The sequence below is a fragment of the Dipodomys merriami genome, unplaced genomic scaffold (genome assembly GCF_024711535.1).
Source record: "Dipodomys merriami isolate MVZ:Mamm:240054 unplaced genomic scaffold, mDipMer1.0.p SCAF_8, whole genome shotgun sequence".
Taxonomy (NCBI): Eukaryota; Metazoa; Chordata; class Mammalia; order Rodentia; family Heteromyidae; genus Dipodomys; species Dipodomys merriami.
In genome coordinates, this window is record NW_027206401.1 from 19,606,963 (window position 1) to 19,625,773 (window position 18,811).

The window sequence follows — 18,811 nt, forward strand, 5'->3', positions numbered from 1 at the left end:
TAGTTGATGGATGCCTCCCGGGGCTGTGAGCTGGAACACACACCTGTCCGCCTGGGTGGAGAGACTGAGCACCACCTTGGCAGCACTGCTCCCAGTCATAAGGCTGCCACTGCGGAAGTCTGAGGCCCGGCCCCGGCTGCCTTCCCGGATGAGCTCTTGAATGGAGAGGGGCTGGACCACGGGGGCCGGGCTCAGGGAAGGCCCCGGCTCCAGGCCCTGCTCCTGAGATGCGTCCTCACACTTGAAATCCCCAAGAAGTCCAGAGCCCCCAGCTGCCTTCTGTGGCTGGCTGATGGTCAGAGGGGCCTGCGAGGTGCTGTCACTGAAGTGGGTGTGCTCCAATGTGCCCACGTACTCACATACTCTAGAGAGAGTCACAGAGAAGCAGCTGTCAAGAGCCAAGGCTCAGCCTGGCTGGCTCCATCCACCCCATATTTTCCCTTCCTCTTCACATGGGCTGCCCTCCCTCCTGCCATTTTCTCATTAGATCCATTTATATACAAGTCACTTCCTTTTCAGTCTTGAGATGGGCAAGGATTCCTCAGGGCCTCTTAGCTATCACCTTATGAAGGGGAAAAGACAGCAGTGGAGCCCTACTCATCCACTTCCATCTGCCCCAGCTTACTACTGTGTTTGGACATTGGCTGTTGACGCTAGAACCTCCAATGGAGTCTCTTGCCCCCTGTATTGAGCACTGCTTACGAGAGCAGGTTTTCTTTGCTGAAGGATCCCAGAAAGAACATGATCATGAGGGACAGGCCCTTGGGCCATGATGGGGTGCTGCCTGAGTACATCCTGCCTGTTCATAACTGTACACAGCTCATGTTAGTTTGCACTTGGGGCCTAGGAGCAGTCCCCTCACATGGCAGACAGACAGAGGTCACAGATATGTGGTGCAGCTGCCAACTTCCAAAATGTCTGTTCCCAGTTGAAATTGGGGCTAGGATGGGTCCTAAGAGACTCCTCATCCCAGAGCAATGCAGTTACTGGCTCCTTCACTTTGGTGTTCTATAGTCAGGGAAACCTTTTTTCTTTGGCAGTATTGGGGTTTAAACTCAGGGTCTGGTGCTTATTAGGCAGGAACTTGACCACTGGAGCCACGTGCCCTCAAATCTTTTTGTTTTTATTTCTCAGACAATGTCTTGTGCTTTTTATTTATTTTATTTTCTGCTTGAACTCAGGGCCTGGCATTGTCCTTCTTTCTGCTGAAGGCTAGCACTCGACCACTTGAGCCATAGCACCATTTCCAGCTTTTTCTGTGCATGTGGTACTGAGGAATCGAACCCAGGGCTTCATGCATGCTAGGCAAGCACTCTACCACTAAGCCACCTTCCCAGCCCTGTCTTATGTTTTTTTCCCCAAGCTGGCTGTGGACTGTAATTCTTCTATCTACACCTTCCTGGAGGCTGGAGTGAGCCAGCACATCAGAAATTTTTCTGATCCCATATATATTACTCAGGTGCCATCTAGGCATTTTTTCCTTATAAGATTAATGAAGAACAGCCATTCACCAGCCTTGTTTCACAACCCATTTTGGTCCTTTCGCACACTCCTCTCAAGTTGGTTGACTTTCAACCCTTGAACATTCATGGCTATCTTGACTTTGGTGACATCAAACTGCATGCAGATCTGGCTGGGGCTTGGGGCTCGCACCCTGTTTTCCTGGCTGTGGCACATCTGCCTGAAATGTCTTGGTGGGAGACGTAGGTCTGTGCTGCACAATAGGGTAAGATACAGCCAGGAACCTGTGCCCAGCCTGCTCCTGAGCAGGGCTCCACCCAGCCTGCTCCTGAGCAGGCCTGTGCTGCACAGTAGGGTAAGATATAGCCAGGGACCTGTGCCCAGCCTGCTCCTGAGCAGGCCTGTGCTACACAGTAGGGTAAGATACAGCCAGGGACCTGTGCCCAGCCTGCTCCTGAGCAGGGCTCCACCCCTGTGTAGCCAGACAAGCTTCCTGTCTAGTCACGACTTGAGGGGCTCTGCAGCTACGGCTGTCTGCTCCCTTCAGGTGCTGTGCTATGCAGGTGACTGGGAACTTCCTCTCCCTTTCCTTGGAGCCAAATGCTCTGGCTGCTCTGCTGCATGGATGTACTATTCTGTTTTTATCTTTTCTTTGTTTAGTTAAGGCGTTTCTTTGTTTAGTTAAAGTGGTCACTTTCAATTAGGTACTTTATATAACCAAGTATGCTATCTTTAAATAAAGAGAGACAAGGATACACATGTTAGCAATGTTAAGTGGCTGACACATGACCAGTTTTTTTTTTTTTTTTAAGTCAGTCATGGGACTTGAACTCTGGGCCTGGGTGCTGTCCCTTAGCTCTTCAGTTCAAGGGTAGTGTTTTACCACTTGAGCCACAGTGTCACTTCTGGTTTTCTGGTAGTTTATTGAAGAGTCTCAGGGACTTTCCTGCCTGGGCTGGCTTTGAACTGTGATCCTCAGATCTCAGCCTCCTGAGTAGCTAGGATTGCAGGTGTGAGCTGCTAGTGCCTGGCCACATGACCAGTTTTTAGACTTAACTTACATGGTCTTCATCCACCACAAAAGAGATCAGTTTTTCTTCCCTGGTATGAGACCTCGGTCTCTCAGGACAATGCATTCCAAATGCATGCATTCAGTTCACCCCAATTTCCACTCTACAGATCCCTCACGTGGAATGTACTCACACAGTGAATGCTTACAATCTGTTCCACATTGCAGTCAGCCCTTTCCACCACCCAGGGTTTCCCCGGCTTCCCCAGGCAGGTGGGTGGGGGCCGCAGGGAGGGCGTGGTCACATCATGCACCTGAACACATGTGGCCAGCAGTCCGGGTTATGGCTTCCCATCTCCAGGCCTACGCTGAGGATGGCGTCCATGCACAGGACGTGGGCCGTGTGCAGCCACACCCCCGGCACCTTCCCCATCTGCTCCAGTTTCTGCTCCACTTTCAGTTTCACTGTGTCAGAGAGACATTTATTAAAATAACATCGACCGAGGGAGACAGAAAGGGAGAGAGACAGGAAGAGAAGAAAGGGATGTGTTGGCATGCAAGGGCAAAAGTGAGGGTTTCACTGGCAGCAAATGCCTCTTTGGCAGAGTCCCACGGTTCATCATGCAAACTACCCAGAAGACAGGCCCCACACACCATGGTGACCCCAGCTCGGGGGCTCTGAGGCTGAGAGGTCCTGTGCAGATAGGGATGGTTGACTCTTCCTTGCCCACCACAGACAGCAGTGAGGAGAGTGTGTCACGCCCCTGACTCCAGCTAAGCCATCCGTGCCCTCCCCTGCACACTCAAACCGATAACGCAGAGTGATTCCTGACAGTCTGCAACTTTCCTCAGATTGTTTAATGTTATAATGTGTTTTATTTTGTTTTCGGTGCGGTACTGAGGCTTAAACTCAGGACTTGGGCGCTATCCCTTATCTTTTTCACTCCAGGTTTGTACTCTATTACTTTAGTCACACTTCTACTTCCAGATTTTTTTTTTTTTGTGGTGATTAACTGGAAATAAGAGTCTCATGGACTTACCTGTCCAGGATAGCTTTGAACTGTGATCATCAAATCTTAGCCTCCTAAAGTAGGCCTATAGGCATGAGCTTAATGTTAGGTTTGATGTGGACAATCACCTCTAAAATTGTGTGTACATTCTGAGCACCAGGGGACTTCTTTATAACTGAAAAGGACCATACTTTTAACTTGCTATGTGAGTTTATACTTAGACGTGTGAGCTGCAAATAACACTTAGATAATCATTATGATTGTTATTACTATGCATGACCGAGGAAGAATAATATGCAAAAATGCCAAGACAAAGCCAAATGACACAGAGTCCTTTTTGAATAAAGGTTTCGAGTCACTGGACCTGGCAGGAAAACTGAGCAATATCCTAGAAGAGACAATACAATAAGCTAATTTCAAAGGACTCCAGAGTATAATTTGTACTGTAAGAACAACCTTTGCTTTGTGAATATATTTGTTTACGATTAGAACAGTATGGTTTTATGTAATTTTTTAAGTGCGAATGTAAAGATCTTTGGGGTAAGGGGAAAGAATAGGAGCTCATGTAGTCCAGGCTGACCTTGAACTCAAGATCTTCCTGCCTTGGTCTCCTAGTGCTGAGATGGTGTGCACCACCACACCTAGCTAGACGTAAGGATTTTTGTATAGTTGACGGTTGTATAATACTTAAGCAAAATTGTGATTCTCTTTCTTTCACTTACTCCTGGGGATCTGTAAGAAGGATTCCGCTTTCCAATGGGTTTCTAAATGTAATTCAAGCTTGAGAAACATTGACCTAAATTGGTTTTCTCAGCTAAAATTTTACAATTACTTCTAGGACTGGACATTTTATATAGCTGATGACAGGCAGTGTTACTAAACTCAGGCCAAACTTAAATTTTGTCTGTGTGTTGTCTGCCTCCTGTCTTCCATTGCTGCTGAGAGAGCTACTCTCTTCTCTAATAACAATCAGGCCACTGACTGGTTAAAAGATCAACTCCGAGTTCACAGAGCTTAGATTGTTGTCAGACTAGAGCAAGCTTTTCCTGAGTCCCCTCTCCTGGGCTCTCTGTTTGACTTTCCCTTCAGAACAATGGACAGTCATCTCTAACCTGAGAAGTCTTTAAATATACACCTTTAGGAAGTCATGGAGCCAGGTGACGCCCTTCGTGTGAACGGCTCAGCTAGGTGGGCCTCAACTCTCCATGAGCAGCCACCCGGACTTTCCTCATCAACAGGGCATCTCTCCTGTGGAGGAGGGAATCTCTTCTCTGCAAGCCCTACCCCTGAAACAGACCTGAGCCTGCCACCCCATCGTGGGACTCATGCCTAATGGTGTATGTCAACTATGTCACACACAGAATGGGGACCAGTGTTGGCTGGCATATGTAGGCATGTGTGCCCCTTTTGCTGTTACCTTGGGTGATGGCGTCACTGGTTTCTTGACCCTCCCGTTCTTCTTTCTCTTCCTGGACACAGGAAGCAGCCGCCATCTGGGCAAGGGCTGATGCACAGTTAGCAGCAACTCCTTTAGAGGACACACATGGCTCTCATTAACCACATCGGTTCTCTAGCCACTTGCCAGCAGAAGACATTCTAACCAGCTTCATTCCCACTGACTTTGGCAGGGACAGGCAGCCCCGACCCCTTTACCTAGTGCACAGCTCAGCCTCGCTGCTTTCCTCAGCCCATCTAGGCTCATGCAGATGGTGTCTCGCTCTTTCTGGTTCTGCTCTTTGATGCCCTCGGCTCCCAGGATGAAGGCCAGCCCCTTGGAGCTCCCCGCCATACGGCCAGTCAATGGAGTGGACAGGGTATCGATCAGGTTCTTCCAGCAGCCAACCAGGATGTAACGAGCAAATGCCACTCCTAGAACAGGAAGGGGTGTGGCTCATTTCCCAGACATATATACTACAAGTTGCATGCAATGCTAGGACAGGAAATAGAATTTAATGGCTAGGATTGGATTGGGTACCTAAAAATAGAGAAGGCTGACATATCAGCTAAGCAGAAAGTGCTGAGCATCTTCCTTTGCTACCAAGACAAAATCGTCACTCATTTCTGCTACCATATAACAATTGAATTGCTCATAACACATGTGGTATATGTACATTCATAAACTCAAGACTCAAGCATGACCATACCTGCCACGGTGGAGTCCTCCATTCTCCTGCTCTGGGTAAAAGGAGACTCCATGGAAGCAGAGGCCATCAGCTGGCCCCCGATCGCACTGCTCTCTAAGCCATCGATATCTGTCAAGTAAAAAAGCAGGGACTCCCTAAATAAAACACTCCAGTTGATGGATGCCAGTGGATCACACCTGTCTGTAATCCCAGCTACCCCGGGGACTGAGGGCTAGAGGACTGAAACCAGTTGAGCAGAAAAGTCTGAGAGGCTTCAACTCCAATTAACCAGCAAAAAGTCAGACTGGAGGCACAAGTGGTAGAGTACCAGATGTGAGCAAGAAAGTTGAACAAAAGAGCACAAGTCCCTGAGTTCAAAAGTCCTGGTGCAGGCACATAGAACCAAACCAAACCAAACCATCCCCTTTTCAAAACACACGGCCAAACAGCTGTTCTATCTATTATGTATCAAGGACACTGCAACTTCCATCAGAACAGAATAAATTCTGTTTTATTTAGCCGGTCCATTTTTCTTTCTCTTGGAACATTTTGCTGTTATGGGACATGTTTTTCTATATGAAAAAAAATTAAGCCCAGGCCTGGTGGTGCATACTTAGAATCCCAGCACTCGGGAAGCTAAGACAGGAACAGCACAAGTTTAAGGCCAGCCTGGGCACCAGGGCAAAAGCATGAATCAAAGTCAAGAAAAATGAAAGCAAAATTCTGCCATCAATGTTGTTAGAAAATCTATTCACCTACAATCTTCTTTTAGCTGGGTGCCACTGACTCTCGCCTGTAATCCTAGCTACTCAGGAGACTAAGATCTAAAGATTGTTGTTTAAAGCCAGCCAGGGCAGGAAATTCTGTGAGACACTGATCTCCAATTCAATAACAGAAGAAGCCAGAAGTGGAGCTAAGGCTCAAGTGTAGAGTTCTAGCCTTGAGCAAAAGTTGTTCAGGAACAGCACCCAGGCCCAGAGTTCAACAACAAAACAACAACAACAAGGAAAACAAACTCACCTTTTTTTCTAGTTTAAAAGTTTATCTTTTTTTTGTTATCTTTAAATGGCAACAGAGGAGTTGCCATTTAACAAAGCAGTTTATGAATACAATGTATCTTAATCAATGTCACCTCTTTCAAAATATCTTGATCTTAGAAAGTCTTTATAAAAATCCACATTACTCTAATGTGGTGTTTTCCCTCACTCTTATCCCATCCCTTCCTTTCCTCCCTCCCTCCCTCCCTCCCTCCCTCCCTCCCTCCCTCCCTCCCTCCCTCCCTCCCTTCCTCCCTCTCTCTCTCCCTCCCTCCCTCCCTCCCTCCCTTCCTCCCTCCCTTCCTTCCTTCCTTCCTTAATGATACCATGTTGTAGTTCAAGGCTGGCCTTGAACTGCCCATGTAGCCCAATCAAACTCAATTCTCCTATTTCAGCCTCTCCTGTACTGGGAGTACAGGAGTGATCTACTGTGCTTGGCTTACAATGGATTCATTCTTTCAGAACATATCAGAATTCAGGCCATTGTCTTTGGTCAAATTACTGTTTACTCTAATTACCAAGTACAGAAACACATTGATACTAATACTTTATAAATTTCAAAGGGTTTTCACCTAACCTTTTTGTTGTTATTGTTGTTGTGGTTGATTGTCCCAACAACTCAAAGTAGGCTGACAGGGCTGGTACTGTTTTCCCCATTTCACAGAGGAGAAAAATAATTGCTTAAAGCAGGTGAATCACTCAAGGCCACGAGGCCAGCCAGGAAAGAACTAGATTTAGTGTTCTTGCTTCCTGATGACCACCCAGGACTCCCTCCATGACCCCACGCTCTAGATCAGCACAAAGTCCCATATTACCTTGTTCACATTTCTATTAGAACAAATGCTCATGGACAGAATGAGCTAAACAAACTATTCCTTGTCAATGTGGCAGGCTGGGAAGGGTCGGGGGTTGAAGAGTCTGGCTGAACTGAGGAGTTTTGTGGGACTGGCCCAGGCACTCCATTCCCTGATACCAATTTTCTCAGTATAAAGGAAATGACGATGGATTGAAATGCATACTTGGGTGTAACCACTGTGTACCCAGTGCAGGGGGAGGGCAGGAGGGGCTGGAAGCCTGAGATATTTGGGCAACACATGAGAAGAATAAAAATGTAGAAATCTCTATGTCTGCTATTGTGGGAACAGATCAGTTTCTCTGAAATCAGTAATGCTTTGGGTCAAATGGTGTAACAATCCTCAGGAGAAACTGTCATTATTTGTTAGTGTGTCCTATGTATTGGGCAAAGGGTTGATGAATGCTAGGTTATCTAACACTAAGGCTCCATTATCATTCCAGAGAACACTGTGATGGATTGGGGGATGGCCGTGGTAAGTTCATGGTCAGGCTGCTGTTAACGGCTTCTCCTTATGTGTCATGGAAAGACCAGCCCAACTTTCCAAACTCCCATTAAATGTGGCTTAACTTCCCTTGTCATGCCATGCCTGTAATTCGCTTCAAAGATTCACAAAACCGTCCTTTGTCACACACTGGTCAGTCTTTCTGTCATTAAAGTTAAATAGCATTCCTATGGATGTAGCCACTGAGCTTTATGGGTCCATTACAAAAGATCTGGTTGATTGATGGTGATGGCGGATGATGATGTTTTCTGTGATTCGTGTGTAGATCAATTTACATCTATAAAATAACTCCTTTCATCAAGTTTCAGGTAAAAGGCTCACAGAGATACATCTGGCAGAAACAATCGTATTTGAAAAATGAAGAATTAAAGCTGAGCACAGGTTTAAGAGCCGCAATAAAATTCCAAAGCTCTTATAAGCACTGCCATCCCTCCTGGAGGGAGGGTGTGAAAACCACAGTGTGTGCAGAGGAAATGAAGTCAATGCTCCTCTCACACAGGAACTTACTTTTCTTTTCTTTTTTTTTTGGGTGGGGGGGTCCAGTCGTGGGGCCTGAACTCTGGGCCTGGGCGCTATCCCTCAGCTCTTCAGCTCAAGGCTAGCGCTCTACCACTTGAGCCACAGCGCCACTTCTGGCTTTTTTCTTTTTTGCTTATGTGGTGCTGAGGAATCTAACCCAGGGCCTCAGGCATGCAAGGCAAGTGCTCTACCACTGAGCCACCTTCCCAGCCCCAGGAACAACTTACTTTTCAAATGCGTACAAATGCTATCATGATTAATGCAATACAAATTTTACGCCTGCCCTGTGACCCTGATCGCCAAGACTTGGGACCCAGCTCCACTTCCCAATTCTATCATTGTTCTGGAAGCAATACTCCAAATGCCAGATTACACCCAGGACTCTGGCCTCTGAGGACAGACCTCGTTCTAGGTCTGCCTCATCCCAAATTCCTCATCATTGCATTCCATCTGCTACTCTTGATAATACTCTCAGAATTAATCCTAGGCCATTTAACACACCCTTTGGCTGACTCCTGGCTGGACTGTACCTGCCTAGGCCCATTTCTGCTTCTGCCTGGCTCTGAGCTGCTGAGCTGAGTGAAGATGTAAGATGCTACAGAGTGGGCAGAGGGCTTCTGATACAAAGCCATGCCCTACAAGTCCCACCTGTTGGAGGCATGAGATCAGAGACCAGGTTGGACACTCACAGTCTGGAGATCTACCTTGCAAAGGTTTTAATGAGTAGATCAGGATTTAAGCACTTTCCCAACTTTGCCATTTTGGCTAAGCCATGAAAACCCAAGAGAATCTTCTTTTGCCAAAGTAAAATAAGAAACATCAGAACGGTTCCACTGCCTGTTGCTTTTCTGTACTCTTGTGAAAATTCTTTCTCTTCTTTCCTTTTCTTTGGGTGGTACTAGGTTTTCAAACTCAGAGCCTTGCTAGGCAAACAATCTACCACTGAGTCAGCCTCTAGTACTTTTTGTACTGGTAATTTTTGACACAGACTTTTGTGCACCTGGACTGTCATCCCCCTATTTTTCATTTCATGCCACAGCCAGATGACAGGCATGCACTGCCATGACCAGTTTCTTCCCATTATGATGAAGTCTCATGGAGTTCTCTGCCTGGGCTGGCCTGGACTGTGATCCTCCCAATCTCAGCCTCCCATGTAGCTAGGATGACAGGTATCTGCTACCATGCCCAGCTATGAGTTGAGAAGGAGTCTGATGAATTCTTTTTTGTTTGTTTGAGCTGGCTTTGTACCACACTCCTGACCTCACCTTTGCAAGTAGCTCGGGTTATAGTTCTGAGCCACCAGTGCCTGGCTCATGTGCAACGTCTAATAATTAAACCGGATATTAAAAAACCTCCGGACTCTGGGGGACAAGGATGCTGAGTGGGCACGTATTTGACATTATCTTAAATTTTCATGCTGCTGGGAAGGGAAGGGAGGAACTCTCATATGAACAGGAAGCGGGAATGAGGCCAAGTTTGAAATCAATTTGTTTCACAGAACTGGTAAACCCCAGGAGCCCTTGAACAATAGAAGGCCTCTATTAGCAAGTGAGAGCTTCTGGGAATATTCCCAAGCCTCCTGCTCAGGCCTACGCAGCCTCAGAGAGGCCCATAGTGAGCCTCCACAGACAAAGGTGCTGACGGGGTCCTCCAGTTCCTTTAGAACAGCCACGCAGGCTCATGGCTTCCCTAGAACTGACATCGAATGCCACGGAAGCTTTGTGGCTGCTACATCAGCGCTTGCTCAGAACACTGCGGCTTCTGTGAGAGGGGCTGTGAAGACGCAGCCTTGGGCGGAGCCACTGACCGGTCAGCATGGTGATGAGGGAGAGGCTGGTGTCCTCCGGGCTGCTCCAGTAGCCGGCTTCGCCCAGCATGTTTCTGTCCAGCACCTGGTGGTACAGCTCCTCCATCCAGGCCTGCGAGACGACCACCAGCACCCCGTGGCCCTGCATCTGCTTCATGAACTCTTTCTGCAGAGAGAGGAGAGAAAGAGGGTGTAGCAGAGGTGGACCGCATGTAAATGACAGGCTCCCAAACTGGTTCTTCCCACCAGACCCCTCCTCACTGGACTGTGGCTTGGGGTAGGAAGGGGAGAGAAGCTTTCTTAATGTCACGCCATGACAGTCTGAAGAAGGATTAAGGATGAAGGCTTTAACATCCTTATTCTTGGTGGGTAAGGAACTTAGAAATGTCACAGCTCCCTTTGCATGATGCTTCCTCTTCTGGCTTGCCCAACAAAAGCAGACGTGGAGTGTGTTCCCCAAAGGATTGTTCCCCAAGAAAGATTTGACTTATGAGGCCATCACTTACCCTTGGGAATTCATAATTTATTAAGCAAACAAATGAGCAGGGATTCCACAGATTCAGGCTGACCACACAGACACCAGCGGACATCAGGGAAGGCTTGCTCAGCCAAGGAAACAGCCATGAAATAACCCACATCTCTCTCAGCCATGGCTCGCAGGAGTGTACTGCCTTGGTCTGCCCTCTAGAACTGCCTGGGCATGACCATCATAGAGCAGGGTGGGGAACCCAGGCTCGTTCCTACAGCCAGGAGCAGCCCACACTCACCATCATGCTGGGTGCCAGAGTTGGTCTCTTCCTGTAGTAGTCGCTATGCAGGAGCTTCAGGTTGAGGAGCAGGGCGCAGTGCGCTGCCGTGTAGAGGCTGTCTGCATTCATCAGCATCTGGAAGCTCGCGCTGCTCCCATCGAAGCCAGGCGAGTGCATCATGCCTAAGAGAGGGAACCACGAGGCCCGTGAGCTGCGAACTGGCTTGGCCAGGCTGGCATTTGGAGAACCACCAACTGGAGATCGGTTGATCCGAGCAACAGAAACTGCACTGTGTGGGATGTGTCTGAAGAGCAAGCACATCTGCTAACACAAGCAGCTACTCACTAGAGTGCGTGGAGAAGCCCATGACTTCCGGAGAGGATCTGCTGTGCCTGAATCTCCATCCTAGGACCCTGGTAAAAGCCAGTCAAGTCCTCTGGCACCTTCTTTTGCTAAAATAGGAGAATTACTGACTTTGCTCAAACTTTCCTATGGTCTCTCAAGTAATATAAAATCTGACCTCATGCTTCTCTCTTTTTCTCATTCTTCTGGCACAGCTGTCATACCTGTCTACTATGTATATATATGTACTATATATATATATATATATAGTACATATATATAGTACATATGTATGTATATATATATTACCACATTCACATAGACCTACTCATGGCTTGTGTTTCATCATCATCATCATCATCATCATCATCATTATCATCATCATCACCATCTTCATCATCGTCATATTGCAGTTCTATGGATTGAACCTTAAGAATACTAGATAAGAGTTCTGCCATTTGACCCATTCCTCAGATTGCCCTTCCTTCCTTCCTTCCCCTTCTTCTCTTCCTCTCTCCTTCCTTCCCTCCCTCCCTTTTTCCCTTTCTTCCTTTCATCTTTCCTCCATCCAGACATCTATCCATCCATCGTTCATTCATTGTGCTGGTACTGGGGTTTAAAGTTAGGACCTCATACTCTCACTTGGCTTTTTTGCTCAAAGCTGGTGCTTTACCACTTGAGGCATGTCTCCAGTTCCAACCTTTTGCTGTCTAGTTGCAGATAACAGTCTTATGGATTTATCTTCTTGGACCGGCTTGGCACTGAGATTCTCAGATCTCAGCCTCCTGAGTAGCTAGGATTATAGTGACCAATCTATTCTACATCATTTCATGTGGTCCTGCCTAAACTTTGTATGTCAGCAAGGGAAGGACCATGAAAATGTTCAGTGATCTGCCCAGGGTTATATAGTTAAGATATTGCAAAGGTCTCGGGCCCAAATTCCCAGGCTTTCTGTGCTTTCTGTCATGCTGTACTAGCTTCTAATTTAAAAGATTCCACTGCCCCATCACCCCTCTGATAGACATTATTTTTTATGCATCTATCTGATTAGCTTCAGTGCAACGTTATCCAAAATAAAGGAGCCATGGCCTTTCATGCACTTGTGTTTGCCAGGCTTCGGTAATCAGACTTTGTCCTGTCCCTCTGTACTTACGATGTCCTTTACTGTCAGTAACAGGAGGATGAGTCACCTGCTTAATGGGTGCCCAGTGAAAGACTGGACACAATAAGCATGGCAGAGTTCTTATTTCTTTTTAAATCAACATCAGATACTTGATTTAAATTATTTTACAACACTGAGGAATATAAAGAGATAAGAACAATAATCTTGCTTCTGTGAAGTCTCAATGCTGTCCTTCTCAGCAAGATTCCAGCCCTATGTGTACAGAAATAGAGCTGTAAATAAGAAACGATGTGTCACAGACACTGCAATGCAACCTGATGTTTATTAACACATCTTACACATTTCTTGATATGGGCACAAACACAATGGCCTCATCTTTTCTTCGAACTGCGCACTGAAAACAGCATGGTACATTGCAAACCTATAGAATTATTGCATGGGTGTGCGTCCATCTACAGAATGAATTTGCTATTAGGGGTCATCTATGTTCCAATTGTGAAGAAACTGGAAATGATGAAATTACTTACAGCAGGTCAAATACAGAGTATCTGTGGGATAAATTTCTAAAAGTAGAATATGTACATTAAGTTTTATAGATATGGCCAAAATATTTTCCAAAAAGGTAGTGTGTGTGTGTGTGTGTGTGTGTGTGGAAATATTTTCCAAAAAGGTAGAGAGAGAGAGAGAGAGAGAGAGAGAGAGAGAGAGAGAGAGAGAGAGAGAGAGAGAGAGAGAGAGAGAGAGAGAGAGAGAGAGAGAGAGAGAGAGTGTGTGTGTGTGTGTGTGTGTGTGTGTGTGTGTGTGTGTGTGTGTGTGTGTGTGTGTGTGTGTGTGTGTGTGTGTGTGTGTGTGTGTGTGTGTGTGTGTGTGTGTGTGTGTGTGTGTGTGTGTGTGTGTGTGTGTGTGTGTGTGTGTGTGTGTGTGTGTGTGTGTGTGTGTGTGTACCAGTATCAGCCTTCAATCCTAGAGCTTGAACTCAGGGCCTGGGGATTGTTCCTGAGCTTTATTGCTCAAGGACATACTCTGCTACTTGAATCACTTCAGCTCTTTTTGGTGGTTAACTGGAAATCAGAGTACCAAGGGCTTTCCTGCCAGGGCTGGCTTTGAACCTTGATCCTCAGATCTCATCCTTCTGAGTAGCTAGGATTATGCAGTGAGCCACTGGTTCCTGAATTTCAAAGAATTTTATACATACTTTTCTTCCCCCTACCAACTATGTGCATGAATACTCAAATATCTTAGCAACACAGAATGGGCAGAATCAACTTTCTAAACATTCATAACAAGATTATATGACATTAGGAGCTGAAGGTGTGATTTAAGTGGTAAAGTGTTTGCAAGTAAATGCAAGGCCCTAGGCTCAAACCCCAGTATCCCCTCACCAGACACACACACACACACGTGTGTGTATGCATGCATGTACGCATGCACGATCATACAACTTTGCTCAGTAACACATTTCCTTAATGAATTTTTCCCTCCAAACAGTGCAGGACATACAGAAAGTGCCATATGCGTGCATATTACTGAACATACATGTGAGTGAGCACATTTATATGCTAAACATACCTGTAATAAAATTGGTCATTTTTACTTTTTATGCAGATTATTTCCAAAAATGTGTATGCACATGTGCACATACAAGCATGTATCTATATGTAAGCTTCCTTGCGCTTTGGCACAGGGCCAGCAGGTTGGTGAGAACATCCAGGCTGCCCAGCCCCCATCTCATTATGAATAAACCTGGACAATTAGATCTTTGCTCTCTACTTAAAGGGGATCTCCCAGGGATTCACTGATATACTCTGAGCACTTCAAACTACAAGGAGGATGGTAATTGTCCCTGAAGGCAAAATGTTCTAAAGAGTACCAAGATTGCTTTACTAACCTGAGCAGAAAGTAGAGGCAAAGTTCTGAAGGGCTGAGTCTACCTCTTGCACACTGGACAGAGCCAGGAGCCGGGGCAGGAGGCTCTCCAGGGATTGTATGAACAGCCGGGCGCTGTGCTGGTCAGCTTCCTGGTTCTTTAGCAGCTTCAGAGACAGAGCAGCCGTTCTCAGGGACCGGTGACCCAGACAGTCCCTTGGGGGCTGCTCTTCATCAGCCAGTGAACAGTTGTCAGAGCCAATGTCAGACACATCAGACCTGCCAGAGTCCTTCTCTGCTGCCATCGAGTACTGATCGCAGGAATCAAATTCTGTCCTGGACAGATCTTGGTCATCGACACTGAAGTTGCTCTCGCTGTACCTAGAGCCGTACGACCTGGTCCTGCAGTCAACAGACAGGAAGTTGGTGATGTCAGGGTAAGCTACCGTGTGGCTTCTCTGAACCACATCAGGCTGGTCTATGGCCTCAGGCTCTGACACTTTGCTCAGTGTCTCCTTGCCCTCCTGGATGGCAGGCGACTTGAGGCCATTCTTTTGGTCCTCAGGTGTCGTCTGTCCCAACTCTCCCTCCAGAGTGGTCTGGCCTGTGTCTGTGGTGACGCTGATGCTGATGTCCGGGCTCCTCTCGTTGCCTGACTCCCACGGGGTGTGCTCCGAGGACAGCACTCGCCGCTGCCAGCGGAAGTCGGCCTCGTTGATCTCCATGGAGTCTCTGCTGGACTCGGCCCCATCCCTCAGTTCTTCCAGGCGCAGAAGCAGCAGCTGGACCTGACTGTCACTCAAGCCCTTGCCCTGGCTGAGCTCCTCCAGGGCCCCCAGCAAGGTGCAGATGCAGGACACAGCAGCGTAGCAGGCTTCGATGCCTCCCTTGATGCATGCTTCCGTCATGCCATCCATGATTCTAAGGAGTGTTCCAGGGAGAAGATGCCACGCAAGAGAGAAGAAGAGAACAAAATGCCCCTCCGTGAACAAGGGCTGTATCTGGTGAGCTGCACATATTCAAAGCACACTGTCTAATTTGCATAAAATGTAATGGGCTGGGCAATAAAGAAAAGAGACAAACATGCTCAGGCAGAGAAATCCTGCAGGTAGAGTGAGCCCTCCTCAACCCAATCTCCCACTTGGCTGGCGGGCTTATCTGGGTACAGCCCCAAATTCCTGAAGGGAATTCATCATTTTCTCAACAATGGGCTCTGAACAATCTGATTTTTATATTATACTCATTTTTTTCAAATAGAATTGTGTTTACGAAAGCTGTATGATAATGTGGACGGTAAGATGAATATATGCCTGAACAGAAATCCATGCAGTTATTACAAAGACAAATAAACCCATAATTATTGCAATTATTATAACATTATGACAATTTACGGTTAATATTTAGTTTCCCAGGGAGGCTACATGTGAGGGAATTCTATAGTTATCACCTTGTAAATTAAGACAATTCTTTTCTAAAACAATTCTAATGAATAACTTCTGGGCATTCCACTTTGTACATCGAGTTTTAAGTCAATACTAGAAAGGCCTGTGATTATAATCAATTATATTGTGGGTCAGTGATTAAATACACACATGTCATTTCAGTGGAGGGTTATAAAAATTCAGGATGTGGAAACAAGATTTAAAAGGTACTCAGAGCACAGCCGAAAGGGGAATGTGTCATACAGTTTGAGAAGATCCAGGTGAGATTTTCTTTTGGAAATGGATCTTTTTCTGAGTTCTGGCTCCGTCAAGCCAGGTCCTGCCAGATCACACAGACGCTGTGGGCTCCCAAGTATCTTCAGGGGGAAAAAAGGGAGAAAATACAAAAAAGTAAGTGAAACAAGAAATATAAGGTTTTAAAATCGTGAAAGCAAAAAAAAAAAAATACATAGTCTCTACTGAATGAAGGCAAAGGAGAAGCAGCTCTGAGCTGTGCTCCCCTTATTCGAAATGCCTACACTAGAAGTGTTTCTAATTTTATTACTTTTCAGATGTTGATGTATTTGCATTATAATACAAATAAAATGAGATATATTGAAGCTGAGCTCCAAGGCCCAACACTGAATTCATTTGGTTCAGATGTACTTTTTGCAGATAAAACTGAAGGTTATTTTATACAATGTTTTAAGTAGTCTTGTTACAAGTTTTTGTTTTAAATAATATTGCTATTTAAAACTTTGTCTAAAATAAAAAAGTTTCATAGTGTGGGATTCTCTTTGTGTTTTGACAGCATTCAAAAAGTCTTGCATTTTGGAGCATTTAAAGATTTTAGAGATGATCACTACACATTTTAACAAACTGAAGAAAACTGTAAAATGTTAATGAAATTGAATTAGGCTTTTAAAATTTCTTGACTAATAGCACATAATAGCTTCCTGTTTCTCTGATCTGGGTGGCCAGCATGAGCAAGAAAGTTTGCAATATTCCATCTCCAAATAACCAGCAGAAAGCCAGATTGAAAGTCTGGCTTAAGTGACAGATGATCAAGTTAGGAATTGTGAGATCCTGTGTTCAAGTCCCAGGACCCTAGAAAATACTTGTGTTTCTATTCTTTTGTGGGATTTGACTGAAATGTCATTGTCCCAGATTTTCTGTCTTATTTTACTTCCAAATTTGGTTAGCTTCATCTTGGGTGAAATATCTCCATTTTCTATTATCTGTAAAAGTTCATGTTATACTTATTTCTAAAGCTGTATGAGGCCAGTATTTCCCTTAATGGAAAGATTTAAGATACAGTCTCATTCTTTTAACAATAATCAACTACTTAAGTCTTCAATTTACTCTTTGTGTGTGTATATGTGTGCATGTATGTGTGAGTCAGTTGTGGATCTTGAACTCAGGGCCTGAGTGCAGTCCCTGAGGTTTTTTTGCTCAAGGCTAGTGCTCTATCACTTTAAGCCTCACATCTCAGCCTCCCGAGTAGGGAGGATTACAGGTGGGAGCCACTGGAAGTTGTATTATTCCCAAGGAAATCGATACATTTTTATCTACATTTTATTTGAGGCTTAAAGTTGTCTTAATGCCCTCTTCTATTTCTTCAAGTGTCTACATCACATATAACATAAAGTTTTGAAATATGCACATGTTATAGGATAGCTGGATTAAGTTAAATAAAGTATGCTTTACTAGACATAATTTTTTTGTGGGGAGAAACCTACTTTCTTACCAACTGTCAAAATAGGATGCCTTGTTATAACTATAGTGCCTATGCGGAGGAACTGATTTTAATTTAAAACTTTGTAGCCTTTGACCAGCATCTCCTGAATTTCCATTCCTCTAGTCCCTAGCAAGTACCGTTCTACTCTGCTTTTGTGAGTTCAAATTCCACATGTAAGTGAGATCATGTGGCATTCATCTTTCTTGCTTGATTTCTTTTTAAATACTGCACTGCAGGTGCATTCATGTTTTTACAAGTGATAGGATCTCTCCCTTAGGGTTGCATCGTATTCCATCAATGCTATTTTTATTAAATGTAAATTGTATTTAAAGTATATCGTTTCTGAAACTTACCGTAGAGTGCTTTGATAGTGGCTTCCTATAATATTGTGTGAGGACACTATAAATGAGCAACTCTTGTAACCACATGCACCCTCTATTTCTGAGGATACTTGTCTTTAAGTTGTTTTACAACTTTTTTTTTTTGGGACTACAACCCAGTTGTCACCCCTGCTCCGCCTAAATGGGGAAACCCATCCATCGTATCCTCCCTGGATTATCAGCGAGACAACTTGCAGCTTCTGAACAACTTGCAACCTCAGGGTGCCATGACTGTCCATATCTGCTTGATATTACACACTCTCCTGCTTTCTCCCTGCTCATCTCCTTTCTGCTTCTCTGTATGTATTATGCTTCTTTGTACAACTTCCCACGTTAGAGAATTCACATGTTAATTTCAGGCTTTCTCCTTTTTAATAAAAATAGTTAAGGCTGCAGTTAGCGTCTTATGCTCTGCACTAGCTATCTTCTCACAAGTCGATGAGTAGCATTTTCATAATTATATAGTTCCAACCAATTCTTAATTCCATAGGGTATAAGTCTTTACTGAAAAGTGACATTTTGAGGTTGAAATGATGGAAGGAAAGAATAGCTAGTGAAGTAACGTGGAGAGGACATCCCATTGCTATAATCACTGATTTTCGAATTGACATTCGCTCCAGGCAAAGCAGGGAAAGGTATACTCAGAGTATTAAGTAAGCCAGGAATCAGTGGCTCATGCCTGCAATCCTAGCCACTCAAGAGATAGAGATCTGAGGACTGCAGTTGAAAGCCAGCCCAGGCAAGCAAGCAAGCAAACAATAACAAAAAACTATGAGACTCTTAGCTCCAATGAACAATCAAAAAGTCAGAAGTAAATGTGTGGCTCAAGTGGTAGAATACCAGCCTTGAGCAAAAAAAGTAAGGGACA

General features: G+C 45.2%; 1 protein-coding gene across 1 annotated transcript in view; it reads right to left on the bottom strand.

Annotated features, from left to right (window-relative positions):
• The window catches only part of Arfgef3 (ARFGEF family member 3), a 124,298-nt gene that overhangs the window by 38,116 nt on the left and 67,371 nt on the right, over positions 1 to 18,811 (bottom strand). Inside the window, exons 11-19 of the mRNA XM_070010543.1 lie at positions 16,090 to 16,202; positions 14,427 to 15,325; positions 11,092 to 11,255; positions 10,325 to 10,490; positions 5,625 to 5,732; positions 5,134 to 5,349; positions 4,898 to 5,008; positions 2,785 to 2,935; positions 44 to 364 (exon numbers count right to left, since the gene is read on the bottom strand). Of these exons, the coding sequence (XP_069866644.1) occupies positions 44 to 364; positions 2,785 to 2,935; positions 4,898 to 5,008; positions 5,134 to 5,349; positions 5,625 to 5,732; positions 10,325 to 10,490; positions 11,092 to 11,255; positions 14,427 to 15,325; positions 16,090 to 16,202 (2,249 nt within the window). The remainder of the gene's footprint in view (positions 1 to 43; positions 365 to 2,784; positions 2,936 to 4,897; positions 5,009 to 5,133; positions 5,350 to 5,624; positions 5,733 to 10,324; positions 10,491 to 11,091; positions 11,256 to 14,426; positions 15,326 to 16,089; positions 16,203 to 18,811) is intronic.